The 21,774-nt window shown below is 43.3% G+C and overlaps 1 protein-coding gene across 5 annotated transcripts in view; it reads left to right on the top strand.

Moving 5' to 3' along the window:
• Positions 1-21,774, top strand: part of MYOF (myoferlin) — a 190,013-nt gene that overhangs the window by 167,374 nt on the left and 865 nt on the right. For all 5 annotated transcript variants that reach the window (XM_049856042.1, XM_049856039.1, XM_049856041.1 and 2 more), the window contains 10 exons: positions 3,067-3,237; positions 3,951-4,099; positions 6,158-6,297; positions 8,468-8,556; positions 8,645-8,740; positions 12,476-12,617; positions 14,593-14,692; positions 17,159-17,349; positions 19,452-19,561; positions 19,945-20,092. In XM_049856042.1, the coding sequence (XP_049711999.1) occupies positions 3,067-3,237; positions 3,951-4,099; positions 6,158-6,297; positions 8,468-8,556; positions 8,645-8,740; positions 12,476-12,617; positions 14,593-14,692; positions 17,159-17,349; positions 19,452-19,561; positions 19,945-20,092 (1,336 nt within the window). The remainder of the gene's footprint in view (positions 1-3,066; positions 3,238-3,950; positions 4,100-6,157; positions 6,298-8,467; positions 8,557-8,644; positions 8,741-12,475; positions 12,618-14,592; positions 14,693-17,158; positions 17,350-19,451; positions 19,562-19,944; positions 20,093-21,774) is intronic.

Below are 21,774 nucleotides of genomic sequence, written 5' to 3'. Positions count from 1 at the left end.
AGGTAATAAGTAAAAGAGTCAAGACTTTTGGGGGTAGAATTTCCCAACTCCATGCCCCATGCTTTTCCAGCACCTTTGGTAATGCTTCATATTCATGGCAAAGCCATCACCTGTAGAAAAATGTCCTTTGTACAAAACACTTGTAAAAAACAGTGTTATTTTCCCAGAACCTTGCCTAGTGGGAGAACACTGTGTTCTTGTTTGCTTTGTGGCCTATATTTTTATTTTTGGCTCTAACATCTTGCCCTTCCTTTTCTTTTCTACGGAAGTTTGTTGGTTTTGACCTCGTGCCTTCTTTCTCTCATGTATGTATCTTTCAGAGATATACACAGAAGTCTAGTCACTCAGTCTCTCAGGGCCTGCATTCTGTCACACCCGGTAGCACACGTGCACACAGGCCTCACACTCGCTCAGCCCCCGGGCGGGCAGACACACATGCTCACACGACACACCTGCGCACATGCACACCTCTGTGCTGTAGACCCCGAGGCCACGTGCCGAGGCCAGCCTGTGGAAGTAATCCCTGGCACGGCAATATGATCGTTTTCATTTTCTTCCACTGATCCAGCCCTGAGGTCTAGACAGGAAAAGGCACGCAGGGCAGGAAGGAGGGCTCCTGTGCAGGAGACAGGGAAGCAGGGAGAGCCAGCTTTTAAGGGAGAAAGGCGGCCCTGTCTGAATCGCTGTCTCTGAGGAGCCAAGCACAGGCTTAATTAAGTGGCAGGAAAAGTCTTGCTTGGAGCCACCCTGGGAGGAAGTGATGCCGACAGGCCCTGCTTGGCCAGTCTGGCGCGGGCGCAGACTTCCCCTCATCCAGCGGGGGTGGAGCCAAGAAGACGCAGGCTCTGCAGCCCCTCAGACTGCTCTGGGCCTTGACCTCAGTCTTAGAGGTGACTTTCTTTTTTGGTGGAGAGTCTCAGAGATTCTGGGACAGGAATTAAGGCAGGGGTAATGTCTCCCTTGGAGTCCCTGGGTGGTGCAAACGGTTGGAGGGTCAAGTCTGCCGAGAGGTACCTCAGAAGAAAGACCTGGCGATCTACTTCAAAAAAAATCAGCCATTGAAAACCCTATGGAGCCTAGCTCTGCTCTGACTACATGGAGTCACAATGAGTTGAAGTCGACTTGAAAGCAACTGGTTTTTTGTTTTTTAATGTTGTGTTTCCCTTATGATGGGCCATTGTTCAGCATATTCATACCACATCATGGCATTCTGCAGACCACATTCAATGGATTATCAGTGTCTTCCATGAGATATTCACTGGTGTTCCAAGGGAAAAAAATGTATTCCTTAATCAAAACTTTGGGGGTCTTGGGTTAAAATAGGTGAATAATTGCAGGACTTCTCAGAGCCTTTAGTTTGTCCAGAAGAAGTCCCAAAGAAGTAGTTCTCAACTCTATTTGACCAAAATATTCCTTTTCTCAAGGGACATATATTACCTGACAGTGGAATCCAGTGCTGGAAATGTGGTGTTATGGGTATGTGTGGGTACGGTGCTTCATGTGTGATCCTGGTTCAAGCACCTTGTCTCATTTGGTTGGTTACCTGCCTCCCTCAGGCCCCTGCCCTGGCACAGCAGTCTGTAGAAGTAGCTGAGATTTATCTAGAAGACATCCTGGAAGCATTTTGCCAGACTCCCATTGACACACACTCTTCTGCTCAAATGCATTGGGATTTCTGGCTCTTTGGACAGAAACCAGTTTATACATTAAAGTGAACTGGGAAGGGGAGAAGAAGGCACAGAGAGATGAGAGAGATGGGAGAGACCTCCTATAATTTTTCCTTCAGCATATGTTAACTGAGTACCTACTTTGGGACAGGTATCTGTCTGGACAGTGCAAATACAGAACAAAAACCCTGCACACCCAGAGCTTATACTGTACAAGTTATCACTTCCTTAGAACCTTCCCCACATTTTTTACTTACCACAAAAAGTATGGTTTATTTACCTTTATCTCGCAAGTGTTTGCATTTTAATAGGGATTCTATAAATTGGAAAGGTCTTAAAAAGCCAAAGCCAATGGCAGACCCCAAGGATCTGGAAGGAGAGAGGGAGCCTGTTATATCCATCCACCCCACCCCTGTGCTCTGGTAGGGTGAATCAAAGACATTCCATGGAGTAGTGGTCTCCATTGAGGCAGAGGAGGGGACATAGTGGGGCACAGATAGGGGGCTGTATCAGGGTGTTTGTGCCTTACTAATCTCCTAGCTGTGTGATAATTATAATGTTAATAACATTATAATTAATAATAATAATAATTTTTTTTATTTTTGAGCAATGCACTCATGCCAGGTACTTTCTATACATTTCTTTGTAATCTGTTGCCATCGAGTCGATTCTGACTCATAGCAACCTTGTAGGACAGAGTAGAACTGTCCCATAGGGTTTCCAAGGCTGTAATCTTTACCAAAGCAAACGGCCATGTCTTTCTCCCTCAGAGAGGTGTTTCGGTTAGCAGCTGAGCACTTTAACCATTGCACCACCAGAGCTCCATATATTTCTCCACTTGACACTTGACTCTTATAACACTGTTTGGTAGGTATTATTGTCACCATTTTACAGATGAGAAAACTGAGGACAAAGAGGTTAAGTAAGGAGCCTAGTGTCCCACAGCTAGTAACCAACAGAGCTGGGATTTGAACCCAGGTATTTTTTTATTTAAAGCCCACGTTCTTCTCCTGAGCACTCTGGCTCATGTTCTCTTATTGTTCTTATTACTAATATAATATTTACTATTTACAAAGGAAACCCTGGTGGAGTAGTGGTAAAGCGCTGTGACTGCTAACCAAAGGGTCAGTAGTTCAAATCCACCAGGCGCTCCTTGGAAACTCTATGGGACAGTTCTACTCTGTCCAGTAGGGTCGCTATGAGTCGGAATCGACTCGTTGGCACTGGGGGTTGGAGATTTACAAAGTACCTCACCCACTACCACCCACCCTGGTTATTCTAGTCGAGATGTTCTCCTCCAATGGCCAGAGCCGTTGTTTGGGGTTCTTTGCATAGAGCCCTGGGGCTTGTGGTACCTGGATGGATCATGGAGATTCTAACCGTCCATTTGTTTATTTAGAATGTACGAACTGAGCTGCTACTTACCTCAAGAAAAGGACCTGAAAATTTCTGTCTATGATTATGACACTTTTACCCGTGATGAAAAAGTGGGAGAGACAATTATTGATCTGGAAAACCGATTCCTTTCCCGGTTTGGATCCCACTGCGGCATACCTGAGCAGTATTGTATGTAAGTTGCTGTGACCATGAATTAGACAGTTTGTTTCACTTGATGTTAATGCCAGGGAAAGCTTTTACTCTCTACCTCAGTGCCTTTCTTCACTGAGCTGCTGCTCCTTTTAGTCGAACAAGTTACCATTTTTAATAGTAGGATTATCTTAGGGAGAATCGGGGCCATCGCATTGTCCAGTTCCAGGGGCACCATTCCCATCAACATCTGTATAACATGGTGGCCCATGGAGTAGCACAGTGCCCAGCCAGAAGCTCTGGAGGACCAGCCCCTTCCCTCCCCCCTTTGAGCCCTTGTCTTTGATGTTAGGAACTGAGGGTTTAGGAAGCAGGGATCTCACTTCCCATACTGCTAAATTGATCGATTTTGCGATGTCCCTCCTCCATGAGTGCTACATGGCATCTTTCTATGGCATCTAATGAGATGTCACTTGCAGTTTCTATTTTATGAGTTTGCCTCTTAGGACTACTGTGATGTCAGTCAAATTCCTCATTTTTACAAAGGAGGAAATCGAAGGCCAAAAATTTGATCAATTGGCTGAGGCCAAACAAAGTGTAGATTTTAGGGTTCAGAAATGGATTTCTAGGCAAAGTCAAAGTGTAGATCTCATCCCCTGCCCCTCGTTATGAAGGAGGATGTGTGTATGTGTGTGTGAATTCAAGGAGAACTTGTGTATTTGGCAGTAACTCGGGGACATGGGGTGTTCTTCACAGTTCTGGAGTAAATACCTGGCGAGATCAATTGAAACCAACACAGTTGCTTCACAATGTAGCCAGATTCAAAGGCTTTCCACCACCCATCCTTTCTGAAGATGGGAGTAGAATCAGATATGGAGGACGAGACTACAGTTTGGATGAATTTGGTGAGCACATTCCTATGGATGGCAAGCTGGTTACAAAGCATAGTAACCCATTTATATCACTTGGTTTGTTTTGGGGGGAAGATGGGGAGGCCCACTCCTAAGTATAGTATATGAGACTCTGCACACATGACTCTATCTAACAAAAGCCACATTATGGTAGAGTTCAGCTGTCTTGCCAAGTGTCAGAGTGGACACATTTTCTTGTCATATGTTTCACTTGACCTTTTTGGGTTATAGCCATTTAAGCTTTGAACAGAAAGCTTTGGTAATTAACTAATTTCTATGTAATGCACAGTTAACTCAAAAATGCTCATACAGTGGTGCAGGAATTTCTCTTCCACATTTATCTGATCATTTACTCCAGCCCTTCTCTAAGAAGGCTCTGGAATGTTGGGGGTTGGTTTGAAGAGCCTGCTGGGCTCACATCTGGCTCACGTCAGAGCTCGGGGTCTTGCTCTTTCCCAAGAAGCAATTTATAATACAACCTGTCTTGACACATAGACAGCTAGATACACTATGACAACACTGAAGTAAGCTTAGTAGAGCGTAAGAGCTATGGCATGATTCAATATAGTGGGAGGGGGTGTCTTCTGAGGGGGAGTGGTGATGGGGCTGGGCTTGCAGGGTTTGTGGGATATACAGAGAAAACTGAGCAAAGATACATGGGAGTGAAGGTGCTTCCTGATCCCCAACTGTTTATTCTTGACATTGTAAGAGACTATGTTTTGCCTTTTCACTTTGAAGAGGACTTAGTCAAAGTCAGGGATGATTCAATGTTTAAGAAATGTTGATGCTGCTGTTAATGTGTAAGCTTGAAAAACCTATTGAGAATAAATAAGATGGGAAGCACCATGGCATAGTAGTTAAAAGTACCTCAAAATAATCAAGCAGCTCCCCCAAAAAACTTATATTAGTCATGGAGATTGCTCCAGGTATGATTGTCACATGGAAAATCACCCGAAAACTTAGCAGCTTAAAGCAGTCATTTTGTTTTGCTCATGATTTTGTGGGTCAGGGATTCAGGAAGGGTTCTGCTGGGCAGTTCTCACTTGAGGTCTGTCATGGGGCTGCAGTCAGATGTGCTGGGGCTGCCATCATCTGAAAGCTCGGCTGGGCTGGACAGCCAAGGTCCTCATGCACATGGCTGGCGGTTGTTGCCGGCTCCAGGCTGGGAGCTCCACTGGGGCTGACAACCTGAGCACATGCATACGGTTTCACAACAAGCAGTCCCTGGGGAGTCAGGCTTCTTACATGGTGGATGACTTCTGCTAGAGCCTAGCCTCAGAAGTTAGACAACATCATTTTCTCAATAGTTTATTGATTGAACTTGTCACCAGATTCAAAGGGAGAGATATAGATCCCACCTCTCAATGGGATCTCTCTGAGAATTTGGGGGCTATGTTTTAAAAATGCCATAGCAATACCAGCTGCTGAAACAATTACACTTCCAAGTTTCAATGGCTTAACCCAATAGATATTTATTTCCCATAAATTCAAAACAGGTATTCTTGCGGGTGGTGGCCCTCCTCCAGGAGATGCTTCTTGGTCTCAGGCCCCTTCCATCTTAGCTCAGACTCCCCAGGATTCTATTCTCATCTGCGTGAAGGTGGCAGGAGAGAAAGGCGCGTAAAGGATCCTGCATGGAAAGGTTTATGCGCCCAGTGTGGAAATGACACACATCACTTCCACCCACTTTACATTCTAGATGAACTTGGTCACATGGCCACACCCAGCTACAGGAGAGGGTAGAAGCAGAGTCTAGCTGTGAGCCTCTGCCACAGAAGTAAATACAGGCTACTCTCACTTACATGTTCTGGTGTGTCCTAGTCCCTTTGCTACTGGCAGCACAGAAGTTGAGTGTGAGCCTGGATGGGGCAGGGTCCCTAGTCAGAAACTGTTTCTATCAACAACTCCTTCCTAAGTCAGAAGTTTGCACAGTGGCACTGCCTGTTTGTTTTGCAAAATCTGGAATGAAGTGCTGCAGGCAGCTCAGAGCAAGCTGGCTGACCTGTTTCCAGATGGTCACCCGGTGTCAACGCCATTCCATTCTCATTCCAGAAGCCAACAAGATTCTGCACCAACACCTTGGGGCCCCTGACGAGCGTCTTGCCCTTCACATCCTCAGGACTCAGGGGCTGGTCCCTGAACATGTGGAAACGAGGACTTTGCACAGCACCTTCCAGCCCAATATTTCCCAGGTAAAGCGGCTTTCCACCTTTGAAGACCCATCATCCAAACCCCAAATGCAACAGCAATAACTGACACAGATTTGTCTCATTTATTTCATTTGGATACTTTTGATTTTAGGAAATAGAAATAAAACTCAAATTAGCTTCATCACAAAGGAGAATTTTTGGTAAAAATTTTCAAGTAACTCACAAACTCCAGACAGGATGCAGAAGAAACTTGAATCAGGGTCTCTTGTCTTTCTGTTTGAGTCTGCTCTTTTGCTGTGGTCACCTTCCTGTGCATCAGAACATCATGGACAGTTCTTGAGTGTTTTTATGTTATAATATAGCCCCATCTACTTCCAAACATGGAAGAGATTGGTTGGCCCAGCTGTCCTCCACTGGACCACTCATGTGTAGCCAAAAGGGCAGGGTCTGGCAAAGCGACTGAGCTTGGCCCAGCTTGGGTGAAAAGGTTCCATCTGAGACTGAAGAGCCAGGGAAGCAGGGCCATCATGTACAAGGTGGCTGCTCACTGTGACCATGTGGAGAGTGATGGGGGAGGGTCAAGCCCAGATGTTGGGGAGCAGGTTCCAGAGAACCTGGTGAGACATGGCAAATGACAAAATAATCAATGTGGAAAGTTGTCCTCATGAAAATTCCCAGGCCGTGCCTCCAAATTCACATTCAGTAGGTCTGGAGTGGGCCCGGGAATCTACATTTTAACAAGTACCTTGAGTGGTTCTGGTGGAAGTGGCTAGGAGACCGCACTTTAAGAAATATTATATAATGGATGTAAATATTGTTGACAGTGACATTAATGACACCAACAATAAAGTATGTAAAACCATGGACAAATTTATCTTCAAAAAGTGGCCATAAGTACCCTGAGTTTACTAGATTTTGTCACTTGTTTCTTACTGTTATCCTGTTCCATATTTTCATTTCCTCCTTTTCTTATTCTTCTTCCTTCTTCCAAAGAGCCCATTCCTCCTTCTCTCTCCCCTCCTTCACCTCATTTGAATAAGTCTCAAGAAATTGCAAAGTGAGAAAGATTTCTCCCTAGGAGTTTACCAACGCCCCCCCCGCCCCAATCACAGTATTGAATACAGGCTGTGGCTCAGTCTTAGTAGATACCAGACGCCTTAGGTTCTTCAGTGTGCTTGATGTATCGTGGAACCTTGAGCCTGAGAGATTAGTTGAAAGAGAGTCAGGGTCACAGTAAAATACATCTCTTTTCAGGAACTCCAGTTAAATTGTTTTGATCATGATGCATTAGGAAGCCAATCTAGTGGTTTCCTTGGCAACTTTCTTGAAGACCAGTCTGTTTTTGTCATAAAAGCAGAGTCTACAGAACATCCAAAAACAGTCTGTGGAATGTAAATTGGTTCATATGGTTGATACAGCTTTTTAATGGCATTCCTCACCTGTCAAAAAGAACATTCCAGTCAGATGGATTGACCTGGTCTGTGGCAGTCAAAGAGCTGAGCAAAGCCTCACCAAGACAGCCTGCACAAGTGTCAGTCTAGGCTTCCATCCTCCCCCTGCGTGCCAGCCTCCAACCAGAGGGCAGGCACTAATGAGCCAATGGCAGGGAATCCCAGCCTTTTGGGAACAGTGATGCTCTTGTCATTGCTTAAATCTCTCCTTTGGGATTCCTTTGAAAGTCCTATGTTGTACGTTTTTATTTTGAAAAATTAATTAACATTTTACATTATTTTGATTTTGTAACTTGAGGAAGTAGAGAAACTCTTGGGTGTCATAAAACTGAGAATGACAAGTAGGCAATGTGTTGACAGAGTGACAACGTGAGAACTGTTCTGAAGGGTGAAGGACCCAACTTTACATCATTGTCAGAGGGGGTGTGTGTGTGTTTTAGGGATTTTGTTAGTGATGGGAAGCCTTTCATTTTATTAACTAGGGAAGATTTCAACTAGTATACAAGTGGGCACACATGTAGCCATCAGAGGTTCCTGGGTGAGAGTAGGGAGTTGGGGTGGCAGGGGAAGGGAGGCTAAAGTACATTGCAGACATGAGATTAATCTTGGTTTGCTCTTCTATGTCATTTGATTGTCTTCCATATGGACTAAGAAATTAGCAGGCTAAAGAAATAGTTTCACCTAAGAAGTACAAAAGAAAATTGTAATCTCTGCCACCCATAATATAACTTCGATTGTCTTTTTATTTTTGAATCATTTAGGGAAGACTGCAGATGTGGGTGGATGTTTTCCCCAAGAGTTTGGGGCCACCAGGCCCTCCTTTCAACATCACGCCCCGGAAAGCCAAGAAGTAAGTAATTTTGAGACCCTGCTATATTATGCTGGTTGCTTGGAATAAGACTAAAGGAAAAAGTACCTTCAAAATGTGCTCCTTTCAGATACTACCTGCGTGTGATCGTCTGGAACACCAAGGATGTTACCTTGGATGAGAAAAGCATCACAGGAGAGGAAATGAGTGACATCTATGTCAAAGGGTAAGGTTAGTGGGCAAGAGCCTTTGAGAAACTGAGGGAATGAAACAGACTCTCTTATTCTGAAGGACTACTATGACAAAGTACCACAAACAAGGTGGCTTAAAACTATTGTCTCACATTTCTGAAGACTAGAAGTCCAAAATCAAGATGTCTCTGAAGGCCCTAGGAAAATATCCTTCCTTGCCTCTTCCTAGCTTCTGGTGGTTGCTGGCAATTCTTGGTGTTCCTTGGCTTGTAGAGGTATCACTCCAATCTCTGCCTGTCTTCACATGGCCATCTTCCGTCTCAGTCTGTTCCTCTGTTTCTCTTCTCCTCTTTTATAAGGACACCAATCATTTTGGATTACGATCTACCCTGTCCCAGTATGACCTCATGTTAACTGATGACATCTTCAAAAGCTTTATTTCCAAACAAGGTCACATTCACAGGTATGGGGTTGGGACTTCAGCATATCTTTTTGGGGACACAATTCAGTCCATAACACCTTCCTTGAGTTTAATTTTCAGTATCAAAGGTGCCCATGATAAGATCTTTGGTCATTTAAAGCTATTTTATCTTATTAGTGCAGTCTGCTTAGGAAACTCTTGGGAGAAAAAGGGGGAAGGAGGAGAAAGAAAAGAGAAATCTATGTGGATCTTGTTTATGAGCAGAGATATCTAATAACCATAAGAATTGATACATATTTCTTTGTTTCTCTTTTAACAAAGTGAGTTTTCTCCAGTTTATTCAGCAGATTTGTTATATCTCCTGTAGTTTATTGGTCCTGTAGTTTATTTGTATTCCTTTTTGATGCCTTGAATAAGTAGCCTTAAGAACACAAGTAAAGCTTCCAAAATTTCTTTTTATGTGTATTTTATTACCAATATCCATGGAAAAGAGAAAATATTAGCATATTTCAAAAAAAAATCACTAATTCCACCAATATTTACTGAATGCCTGTACCCAACATGTAAAATGCCGTATTCGTTCAATATTCTGTTACTTGCATAATTCAGTTCCAAATAATCCACATTGGGTATGTTATTATGTGTTAAGCCTTGATCACAGATGTTAAATGCAGGTATAGCATAGTGATTAAGAACCTTGAATCTGGACCTAAACTATCTGAGTTCAAATCTTGGTAATTCCAGTAAGTTCACACTACCTAAGAGTCCCCATCTGTAAAATGGAGATAATGATACTACCAACTCCCAGGGATATTCAGAATATTCAATTACTCAAAGAATCTAGGACAGTGCCTGGCGCATAGTAAACACCATTTGAGTATTAGCTAGATTTATTACTATTCCACCGGGATTGGCTGAGCTTGGTTCCTTGATAAGTAAAGGATAAGACTTGCTGAGAAATTGACATACTCAAAAAGTGAGAACAAAGTTTCACTCAGGATCCCAAGTGGCCCACCATCAAAACTTTTGTTAAAGACTTATAATTATTATCATTTAGGTTCACTGTAAACAGGGAATGTTTCATCAAGGTCTTCATTATACTTTCACATTTCAGAATCTTATTACCATTCCCCAAGGAAAATTAATCCCAGCTAATTACACATATGCAAATTTATTTGACTATCATAAGCTCTTTTTTTTTTTTTCCAAATCGTAGAAACAAACTCAAGTAAATACTGGACTGTGAAAGCTCCTTTGATCAAAAAATAAAGCACAACTTAAAGTACCATGTAATATTTGAAATTAAAATCTAAATACTGTATGTGGAAAGATGGATAATGCATAAATAACATGCCTAGCACTACAAACATGTGTGTTACATACAAAGCTATAATAAATACATATACAGAATACAGACACCTAGAGTAGTTGTTTTGAATTCACACAATAGCCACAATAATGGACTCAAATATACCAATGATCATGAAGATGGTGTAGGACTGGCCAGTGTTCTGTTCTGTTATTTATAGGGTCGCCATTAGTCAGAGTCAACTTGATGGCAACTAACAACAACAGAGTATTTGTTTAATTCGTCATAAAATTAAAACATGAAAATATTTCTCATAGCAACAGAGAGGGAGAGCTACAGGTGATGAGCGGTCTGGGAGAGGATCATGGTGACGCTTTAGGGATGGGTCGGGAGGTGAAGCCGCTGAGGTCAGAGCCAAGAGGGTGTCGATTCTCTTCAATGAATTAGTTTAATAGTCAAAAGAAGTCTAACTAATTTAGCTAGTCAGTTAATTGACTAGCCAAAAGTAAAGCTGTTGTTGTTTTTGTGTGCCATCAAGTCAATTCCATCTCATAGCCACACTATAGGACAGAGTAGAACTGCCCCATAGAGTCCTAGTCTTGATTGATATTCATGCCACTACTAATAATAGGACCTCATAGTAGCAAACAATTTTATAGTTTCCATCATCCTTTAAGGCAGGGTATCAGAGCTGGACTTTTGGTGTCAGTCTACCCTGGAGGTAAATACTTACTGTGTGACCTTAGTTTCCTTGACTGTAAAATGGAGATATTTAGTTGCTGGAGCCCTAGTGGCACAGTAGTGAAGAGCTCAGCTGCTAACCAAAAGGTCAGCAATTCGAATCCACCAGCTGCTCCTTGGAAACCCTATGGGGAAGTTCTACTCTGTCCTGTAGGGTCGCTATGAGTCAGAATCAACTCAACGGCAACAGGTTTTATATAGTTGTGGGCAGAATAAAATAATGCTTGTGGAGTACTGGTTCAGAGCAAATGATCATCAGCTTGAGTTAAGAATTTCTCCCCTTCTAAGCCATGGTCTCTGATTCTGTCCTCATATCAGCCATGTGAAGGGGGCACATATCCCTGTCCTCACTTTATAGATGAAAAGATGAAGCTCAGAGAGTCAAGTAGCAGAGCAAGTTCACAGCCAGGCCTGCCTCCTACCAAGAATCTCCATCCGTGGGGCCCAAGCATCAATATCTTTAAAGGCTCCCCAGTTGATTCTAATGTGTAGTCAAGGTTGAGAACTATGCATTCTGCCACTTTGCCAGTCTAAAGTCAAATGTTACCCCCCAGTTCCAAACCAGGAGTCTTCCCGGTAGCAGGCAGATATGACAACAACTTTTCTTCCAGGCACGTTCGTTCATTCTTTCCTTTAGCCGGTATTTATTTTAGTGTCTACTATATGCCAGGCACAAATAAAAGGAAACTTTTTGAACATTAACATCTTAACTTGTAAGTTCTTCACTGAAATGAACTCTCATAGATGTGCATATGGAAATAACATCTTCCTTGCTAGTCTCATTAATGCGATCATAGTGAACGTAAGAATAATAAAAAAGGAAGCCGTAAGATTACTTGATTCCTGCCTTTCTTGTTTCTTTAAGAAAAATACAGAGAAGGAAATGCTAAAATTTTGAGCTAACGCATATTCATTGAGCCTATCTGTGGTGATGACAGACACTAATGAGTTATAGTTCTAAAGACTAACATCATAGCCAGCAAACTTCAATGTACCCAAAATAGAAGCTAAATTGTTGATATTTTCCAGAAAATTTCATCTTATCCCTGCTAACTGGAGTCTAAAGGATTTCCTGCTTTGGTTTTAGAAGAATTATATTTTATTTGGCTAAAACCTGTGTTGGATGCAACAGAGTGCCTCCCCTTCATAAATCACCCCCCAGCTCTAGAGATAACTGGAACCTGTCCAAGAAAAGTGCATTAATTCTGCTGCCCTTCACTCCCCTAATCACTGCGCAATTTTGCAGCTAGATTACTTGTCAATCACACAAGGCTAAATCTGTTTGCCTCTTCTTTTCAGCTGGATTCCTGGCAATGAAGAAAACAAACAGAAAACAGATGTCCATTACAGGTCCTTGGATGGCGAAGGGAATTTTAACTGGAGATTTGTTTTCCCGTTTGACTACCTCCCAGCTGAACAACTCTGCATTGTTGCTAAAAAAGTGAGCTTTGAAATATGCCAGTCGGAAGTGGATGTCATGGGTCTTCCTTAACTCAGAAACTCGTAGCATGTCGGCACTTCTCAGGACCTCAGAGGTCATTGGGTGCAGCTCCCTCTTGGTGCAGATGGGGAACTCGAGACCCACAGAGGTGTAGATACTTGCCCAAGGTCACACAGCTATGACAGGTATCTGTGTAATTAGGAAGTATAAGGCAGCAGGGTGAAGGATCTGGTAAAAGGTAGAAGTGGGGTCTTATTATCAACACAAGTATGTCTTTTATGTGATGGGGAAACCAATTTCTTCCCATGAATAGGCAGAATTGTTTGACTAATTAGCCAAACAGAGGCAAAATATTAAAGTAGATGAGACTTCCCTTTTACCTTCCTTGTTAAACCTCAACATCAGCCTTACCATCTTCAGCTGCCCTTCCTTGAGGATGCAGGGCCCTGATTAGTAACAGTGACCGTTTCGGGGCTCAACTCAAACTGGCTTATACCAAAAAGGTGATTTTTTGATTCACGTTACTAAAAAAATCCAGGGTTGGCTGGCTTTAGGAATGCCTAGATCCCAGGTTGAAATGACGTCTTGAGAAATTCATCTCTCCCTTCCTCTGTGCCTCATTTCCTGTGGGCTCCTCCCTGGTGGAGGCAAGATGGCTGCCAGCAGCCCCAGCTCATATTCTGTACCCTCAGCAACCTCAGCAGAACAAGAAGAGCAGATCCCTGTGGCTCCAATCCGAGTTCTGGAATTGGGCCTCAGTGTCTCTTCTTGTTTGGGGCCATCTGCCCATCCCTGAACAATCCATTGTTGTCCAGGGATGCAGTGCTCTGATTGAGCTGGCCCTGGAATTAGGGGTAGAACCAGCTCCTCCCAAATTGCATGGACTAAGACAGGAGAGGACAGTCCCCAAGGAGAATCTGGGTGCTTTCATCCAAAAAGGGGGCCTAAAACCTCAGCAGGCAATAATAACGCATATCTTCTTTAGCTCCCTACCCCACCCCCATCCCATTCCTACCCTCTGTATTCTATAAACCTTCCCTTGATCTGCCTGGTCACCTCCCCTAGAATGACCCACCATAGGACAGTCAGGTGGGGCTGGACAACAGTAGAATAGGCTTCCCAGCCCTTCAGATCCAGGCTTTCTCAGCTCTGCAGAGAAGGTTCAGGGATTAAAAATTATAAACAACCCAACAATTTTCCTCCAAATTCATGAAGCACTGGGAGAAATTCCCTTCCTGCTGGGGCCAGAGAAACTTAGGGGTAATTGGGCTATGGGACTATTATAGTTTTGGCTAATATCGTCTGGGCAGAGGCAGGGACCAGAAGTAAGAACTTGGGGGGCTCTGACCCAGGCCTCCCTCCTGTTGACCACATGCATATAAAAGTCAGTGGTGTCTTTCAAAAGTCAAAAATGCCAAGACATTTTAAATCTGCACTGGTAAAAGAGAGAAATCTGGGCTCCAGTCTCCCCACCCTCATGTAAAATAGAATTCGCTAGTAGAGGATTTCTAAGTCCTCTTCCACTCAGACATTTGTGTGGGGTGGGTGAAGTCGCCTGAACAGAGGCGACACCCCAGCAGGTGATGTTGTGGCCGGGCATAGAGCAACCTGGCTTTGGAAAGATAATCTAATCAGCCCCTAATAGTCTTCAGGGGCCAGATTAAATCACACGCCAACTAAAAGGGTGGCAGCAGGAATTCACACTGACAGGAACGTGGCAGGAAACCTCCTGTTTCGGAATTGCCTAGGACGTCCTTTTTGTCACCCAGCTCACGGCTCTGAGATTTCCTGGGGAGGCCGCCTGCCCTCCATATACATGGACTGGGGCGGGGGGACAAGGGGAGGGGCATACAGGAGATGCAAATGAGAGAAAAGGCCCCATGCCTTGATGTTAGGGTTTCAAGGGCTGAAGGTAAGGGTCTCAGAGTCCAGTAATTGGTACCATTTGATTTATCTGTTTCTCTTGTCATTTTAGGAGCATTTCTGGAGTATCGACCAAACCGAATTTCGGGTCCCACCCAGACTGATCATTCAGATATGGGATAATGACAAGTTTTCTCTCGATGACTACTTGGGTAGGGCTTACACTGAATTATTTTCTCTAAGAAATTATAGTTAGAATTAGTCAAGCCAATTGAAACTTGAAATCAATTATTGGAGTCTCCAATGAATGTTGATAATTTCTGGGGGGCACACTCACTACTTGGATTACCTGGCAGTGTGGCCCGACAGTCATCTGTCTTGAGCCCTCTGAGAAGGGGGCACAGTGAATGGCACCCTTTCCATGGGCTCTGACTACTCTCAGTTGCTCCTGTGGAGGTCCTGTCTCTCTATGAAGACTCAAATTCTGTTTTCATAAGGAGACGTCCACCCCTGCATCCGCTTCCAAACCATACACCTCAGCAGTTTAGAATGGACTCCCACGTCCTTTTCCACACCGCTTCCAAAAGTTACCAAGGTCCCCTCATCTCCAACCCATTGCTATCCTCCTCTTCAGCTAAAGATACTTACCCCTGTTAAATGCCCCCCTCACCCAGCCCCTCCCTTTCTTGGCATGCTCTAACCCCTGCATCCTCTGTGGCATTGTGCTCCTCTGATTTGATTTCGCCCTCCCAGCCTTGGCTCTGTCTCATTGGGCGATTTTATCTCTTCCTCCCACTCTTTAAATCCTGGCCTGCCCTACCAGCTCTTTAGCTCTTCTCCAGGTCCCCTCAGTGATTTACCCACAGTGATGTATCTACTCCCACCTCAGCTGAAGGTAAAGCTTCCACTTTCTCCTCTCAAGGTGGACTCCTAAACCGGTGGAGCCTGACCTCTCATGACGCCTGACGTGCAATAATAAGAAACTATTATGATGATTGTTCCCATTTGCTAACCGGAACCTTTCACCTTTATGTTTGGCTGGCACCTCCAATTCACCACAACTGCAATCGGACTCAGCCTTTCTTCCCTGACTGACCTCACCCCTGCTCTCCTCACGAATTTCTTTTGCTGTTCGAGGCACCGTCCTCTCTAGCCATGCAGGCAGGAACACCCAGTCAGTCCCACATTGTCAGCTGCTCAGTCCCCACCATGTAACCTGCTTGATCACTCACATTTATTTCCTTATTTCCATTATCTCTACCACTTGCTAGTTCAAACCTCATTTTCTCATAGCTAACCATAGCCCCTAACTTGTCTCCCTGCCTCAATCTTGCTTCCAAAGGGTCTTTCCTGGCAGAGGAAAAGCCTACGGTGGCCAGTGGCATCTCTTGTTCACCCCTGTACCCCTTACAGCACCTGTTGCGGTGGTTTGACTTAGTTGGTGCTCAATAGCAGCTAAATGAACGAGTAGGCATGTATGCTAACTTATAGAGCATATGAGTGAATAGTAAAGATGTAGACACTAAATTCCAGAATAATAGAGAATGAATAATGTAAATATTAAATTGAAAAGAAATCATCTGACAACAAATAGGGAGAATGATTGTATTTCAGAATGGCTAGTGAGCAAGCGGTTGTAGCTGTCAGCAAAAAGAGAAACAGGATAAAAGCACGCAAAAGCTCAAGAAAGGCTGAAGCAAATTGGAATTATGGGTCCAATTAAGATGAAGGACACTTTCTGAGCCTGATAACTTAAAGGGAATCTACCACAAACCACCCCATTGTTCTTTGCCATCACTGTCAAAGACCAAATTCTAGTCCCAGTAGTCCATAGACTTGATCCCACATCACAAACAGCATTTTCTTAAGGAAAGGCTCATGTGAAATCCCACACCCACAAGACAGTCATGGTGAAGATGATACTAAAGAGTTTATGGCTTATATTATGGAAACTCTGGTGGCATAGTGGTTAAGTGCTATGGCTGCTAACCTAAAATGTTGGCAGTTTGAATCTACCAGGCGCTCCTTGCAAATTCTGTGGGGCAGCTCTAGTCTGTCCTATAGGGTCGCTATGAGTCAGAATTGACTTGACGGCAACGGGTTTGGTTTGGTTTTTTTATTATGGAAGACAAAATGTGCTTCTGTAGGTACCCTCATCTGGGTTCCCTGGTTCCTGGTGAGAATTTTCTATTTAGTTCTGTTCCTTCTCAAGCACTTGTTCCTGAGATTACACTAGGAGAGACTTGAACGTGCATTAGCTTCCCATGTTCCAAGAACCGGTTGTCTTTACCCAAAACCAAGTGACCTCTCTTCAGGGCAGCTCAGAACTAAAATGAGCAAATTTCATATCCAGGGGCCTTCAATTCAGTGGAAACTTTGTCTATAGATGTTTAATTACTTAGAGCTTATAGAACAACTCTGTTTATGCTCACATCTTTAGGAAAAAGAATGCATACTTCTCTGTTAGATGCGGAGCAATAGACAGATATTTCCTCTGCCATTTTCCATCTTATCTAGAAAGAACTTAAAATATCTACCAGAGCCCCCTTCTCTAACTCACCCATCACCTGCTCAAAATCACTGTCTGCTTCTCCTCTGACAAGAGTATTCTGTTTACTTATGAATGACGGCAGATCCATTTGAAGCTTATTTAGGTTTAATGTTGTTTCCTTGGCTAGGTTTCCTGGAGCTTGATTTGCATCGCACAATCATTCCAGCAAAATCATCAGAGAAATGCCGTTTGGACATGGTTCCAGACCTCAAAGCAATGGACCCCCTTAAAGCTAAGACAGCCTCCCTCTTTGAACAGAAGTCCATGAGAGGATGGTGGCCATGCTATGCAGATAAAGATGGCTCCCGCGTGATGGCTGTGAGTATTTCTTGGTTAAGGGTCATTTATTCCTTTTATCATTTAGGTTTTTCCCTTTATCAATAGATTATTCCTGATAGGATAAAGAAGTGTTAAATTGGTGGGACTAAGTTATGCGAATTGTTTGTACCTGGGATTGCAGCAGATGCTGGGAAATGCTATATGTATTTAGGGCCAGGGAAAGGTGAGAGGGTTGGAATAGTCAAAAAACTAGGAGCTGAAGTGTTTGCGTCGTATCTCTTTAGGACCCTTCCTCACCAAGAAGGTTTGATTTATGCTGAGCTTCCAATACAATTCAGTACAGAAAAAGGAACTTCAAATTGGAGGTATTCTTGTTTAAGAAAAGGTGGGAGTTAGGCAGTGACTGCTGACATCCATGGAACAAAAAGTCATAATTTACAAGCAGGGTTGGCTGACTCAGGATATATTTTCATATAGAAGCAACAGTTATCACACCACGTCACAAAAGACTACCTTTCAATATGTATTAATAGCTAATGTTTTTATCACTAATTATGAACCAGGCAACACACTAAGTACCTTCCATACATAATCTCATTTTTTAAAGGAACTTTGAGGTATACTTTACATACAATAAACTGAACTCATTCGAAGTGTACAATTGAGTGAGTTTTGACGAAAGTAATCACCATAATCAAGACCCAGAACATTTCCATCACCTCCAAAAGTTTCCTTGTGCTCTTTGCAATCCATTTTTCCCTCCACTCAAGCCAGGCGACCACTGATCTGTTTTCTGTCACTGTAGATTAGTGTCTTAGCTAGCTAGTCCTGTACCAGAAATACCACAAGTGGATGGCTTTAACAAACAGAAATTAATTTTCTTAACAGTTTAGGAGGTTAGAAGTCCAAATTCAGGGTGCTGGCTCTAAGGAAAGGCTTTCTGTCTCTGTAGACTCTGGAGGAAGGGCCTTGTGTCTTTAAGCCTCTGCCCCTGGGCAACCTTAATGTGGCTTGGCATCCCTCTTCCTCCATCTCTGCTTCTTAGCTTGCTTGTTTTATCTCTATTATATCTCAAAAGAGATTTACTCAGGACACATCCTACACTAACCCTGCCTCATTAACATACCAAAAACAATCCATTCCCAAAGGGATTATAACTGCGGGCATAGAGGTTAGGATTTACAGAACATATTTGGGAGGCATAATTCAATCCATAACAATTAGCTCACACTTAATCTCATTTAATCCTGCTGACAACCCCATGAAGTGGGCATTATTTCCATTTTATAGACTGAGCAACTTGCAAAAGCCACAAACCCAGGTTTATCTGACTCCTAATCTTGGGTCCCACCGCCTAAATGGTTCAGTGTCATAGTTTCTCAAATGCTGGTGATCTAGTCAGTTTTCCTGGGTCCTAGAAAGTCTGTCAAAGCCTTAGTTAAGCCTGGCTATAAAAGTGGGCAGATTTCTAGACCTCTTCCAACCTCAATGTTCTTATCTGCACATGAGGATAATAATAATACCAACTTCAAGGATTGCCATGGGCATTACTTGAGATTACCCTTATAGAAGCCTTAGAAGAGTGCCTAGCACATCAATCAGGAACCTGTCAGCAGGGGACCAGCATTCATTTGTTCATTCATTTCAGCTACTATACATCAAGTACCTGCTATGTGCCAGGATCGGCACTGCACAGTGGGTGTACAATGTTTAGCATGAAGGGACATGGCCCTGCTCTCTTGAAGCTGACAGTTAATGCTCAATAAATGTTACATTTTTTTTTTTTTATTGTTATTAGCAATATTCAGGTTAATCTGGGCCCAAGTGAAGTTACAAAGGAAGATGTGTAAGAAGGCAAGGAGATTGATGTGAGAAAGATAGAATGGCAGGGATACAGAGAATGAAAAGCGGAGAGCAGAGAGGAGGGGAAAGCAATTTGTCCTCTCAGTTTCCCACACGGAATCAGTTCAGAAACACATGGAAGAGGAAATGTGATGAAATCTCTTGAGGAAAATTTAAGGCAATCTAAGGATTGTTTTACAAGAGTAAAAATCATTGCTCGGGGGACTACTCCTTGGGTTGAAATAAAAATATTTGTGAAACGTGATGTCATGTGTTTAACCTGTTCTGCTTTACTGAAGGGGAAAGTGGAGATGACGTTGGAAATCCTCAACGAGAAGGAGGCCGACGAGAGGCCAGCTGGGAAGGGACGGGATGAACCCAACATGAACCCCAAGCTGGACCCACCAAAGTGAGAGGTCTTCTTTGTTTTCAACTTTGTCTGAACCCAAACACCTGCAGTCTGAAAGCTCTCCCTCCACTTGGCTTAATGGAATGGCTTAGCTGTTGTCCTTTTAATTTTGTACTTAATAGTGTGGGGCGGGAGGTGGAGAGGCTGGTGATTTGACTTCATTTTAACTACTCTCCTTTCCCATGAAACCAAAGTGCAGTGTGTCTTCAGGGTTTTAGGAAACTGTAATATGTTAAAGCGCCTTTCTCAGCCAACTATGGGGAATAATATCTTCTCTTGACTTTACGAATGCTATTAATTATTCTTTAAACTGTGTTATGCTCTGAGATAAAATATTTGTCCCTCCCAAGTTAGGAAGGTAACACTATTTCTTTGTAATGCAGCCGACCAGAAACCTCCTTCCTCTGGTTCACCAACCCATGTAAGACCATGAAGTTCATCGTGTGGCGGCGATTTAAGTGGCTCATCATCGGCCTGCTGGCCCTGCTGATCCTGCTGCTCTTTGTGGCTGTGCTCCTGTACTCTTTACCGGTGGGACCCCTCAGCCTCTTGGTTTTCTTGTGCATTGTGGTCGGTGATCTAACGTGGTATTTACCTTTATTGCCATTCAGAAGAATGACTCACATAGTAATTGAGGGATCACAACCCTTCAGCTTTTGAAACACCCCAAGATTAGAGTTCCATTCTTAGTGTTTCACGAGTTACAGACAGACATTGTGGCCTGAAAAGGACTTTGGTTTCAAGGATTCTAGGACACACAACTCAGACCTTTATCAACATGCCTGGACCTTAGCCTGCCTTTCCAACTGATCTTCCTGCCTTCGGTGAACATTTTGGTCCAAACCATCCTGCCTCCTAACTCCTTGTCCTAGCATTCAAGGCCCCCTCCCTAGTCTGGGATCATTTGTAAGTCTATACAAACCATGTACTCCACCCCTACTATATTGTTGTTTCCCCCAAACAGTCATTGCCCTTTCTTGCCAGGATGTGTTTGCCAATTCTATTCCTTTGCCCACATTTTGTCTACCAAAATTGTGCCTGTTCCTTAAGGCCCAAGTCATACACTATCTCCTCCTTAAATTTCCCTTACTCACCCCAAACATAAATGGGAATCCAAATGGGAAATTTGGCAGTATACCTAGAAGTGGTACCTTAATTCCTCCATTCAAGGAATGTATTAAGCATTTACTATAGGCTAGGAGCTAGGGATACAGAGAAGTCTCTAGGTGGTGCAAACAGTTAACGCACTTGGCTGCTAACTGAAAAGTTGGAGGTTTGAGTCCACCCAGAAGCAACTCAGAAGAAAGGACTGGTGAGCTACCTCTGAAAAACCAGCTATTGAAAACCCTATGGAGCACAGTTCTTCTCTGACACACATAGGGTTGCCAAGAGCCAGAATGAACTTGATGGCAATAAAAAAAAGACAAAAAAAAAAAAGGAGGAGGGGGATACAGAGAGAACCAATGCATGATTTCTGCTCATGAGTGGCTCATAGTCTAGGAACAAACAGACATATGAACAAGTAAATTACTCTGAAAGGCAAGCTGTTACAGAGATATAACTGTGGGAGCCCACTGCTGAGGAAGGTTTTACTAAGGAGGGGACACTTAAGCTCAGTTTGCCAAGGAGAGAAGGGAGTGTCCAGGCAGAGGAAACCATGGGGAGAAGCAAGGGCTGTGGCACTGAAGGCCACAGTAGGCATTCAGAAACTCTCACTTTAGTTCATGGTAATAATAATTTTTTTTAATAATAATATAGACTACTTCATGTTTAGTAGCATAGTCACATGGAGCTCTGGTGGCACAGTGGTTAAGAGTACAGCTGCTAACCAAAAGGCTGGCTGTTCGAATTCACCAGCCACTCCTTGGAAACTCTATGGAGCAGTTCTACCCTGTCCTATAGAGTCACTATGAGTCAGAATCAACTCAACAGCAATGGGTTTAGCATAGCCATATAGCCATAATGGTGGGCATTCTGTGTCTTAGTTCTTTCCCAGTATAATACTTTCATTTTTTTAAAATTATGCATTGTTGTTGTCAGGGGCCGTTGAGTCAGTTCCAACTCCTACTGATCCTAACAAAACACTGCGTGGTCCTGCGCCATCCTCACAATCGTAGCAATGTTTGAGCCCATTGTTGCATACACACTCATTATTTTCTAGTTTTAGGCAGTCTGATCTGGCTTGAACATTTAAAAAATTCTTCACAGTGTTT

The sequence above is a fragment of the Elephas maximus genome, chromosome 16 (assembly GCF_024166365.1).
Source record: "Elephas maximus indicus isolate mEleMax1 chromosome 16, mEleMax1 primary haplotype, whole genome shotgun sequence".
In the NCBI taxonomy this organism is placed as follows: Eukaryota; Metazoa; Chordata; class Mammalia; order Proboscidea; family Elephantidae; genus Elephas; species Elephas maximus.
The sequence above is the reverse complement of the archived record's forward strand: the minus strand, read 5'-3'. Positions and strand labels throughout refer to the sequence as shown.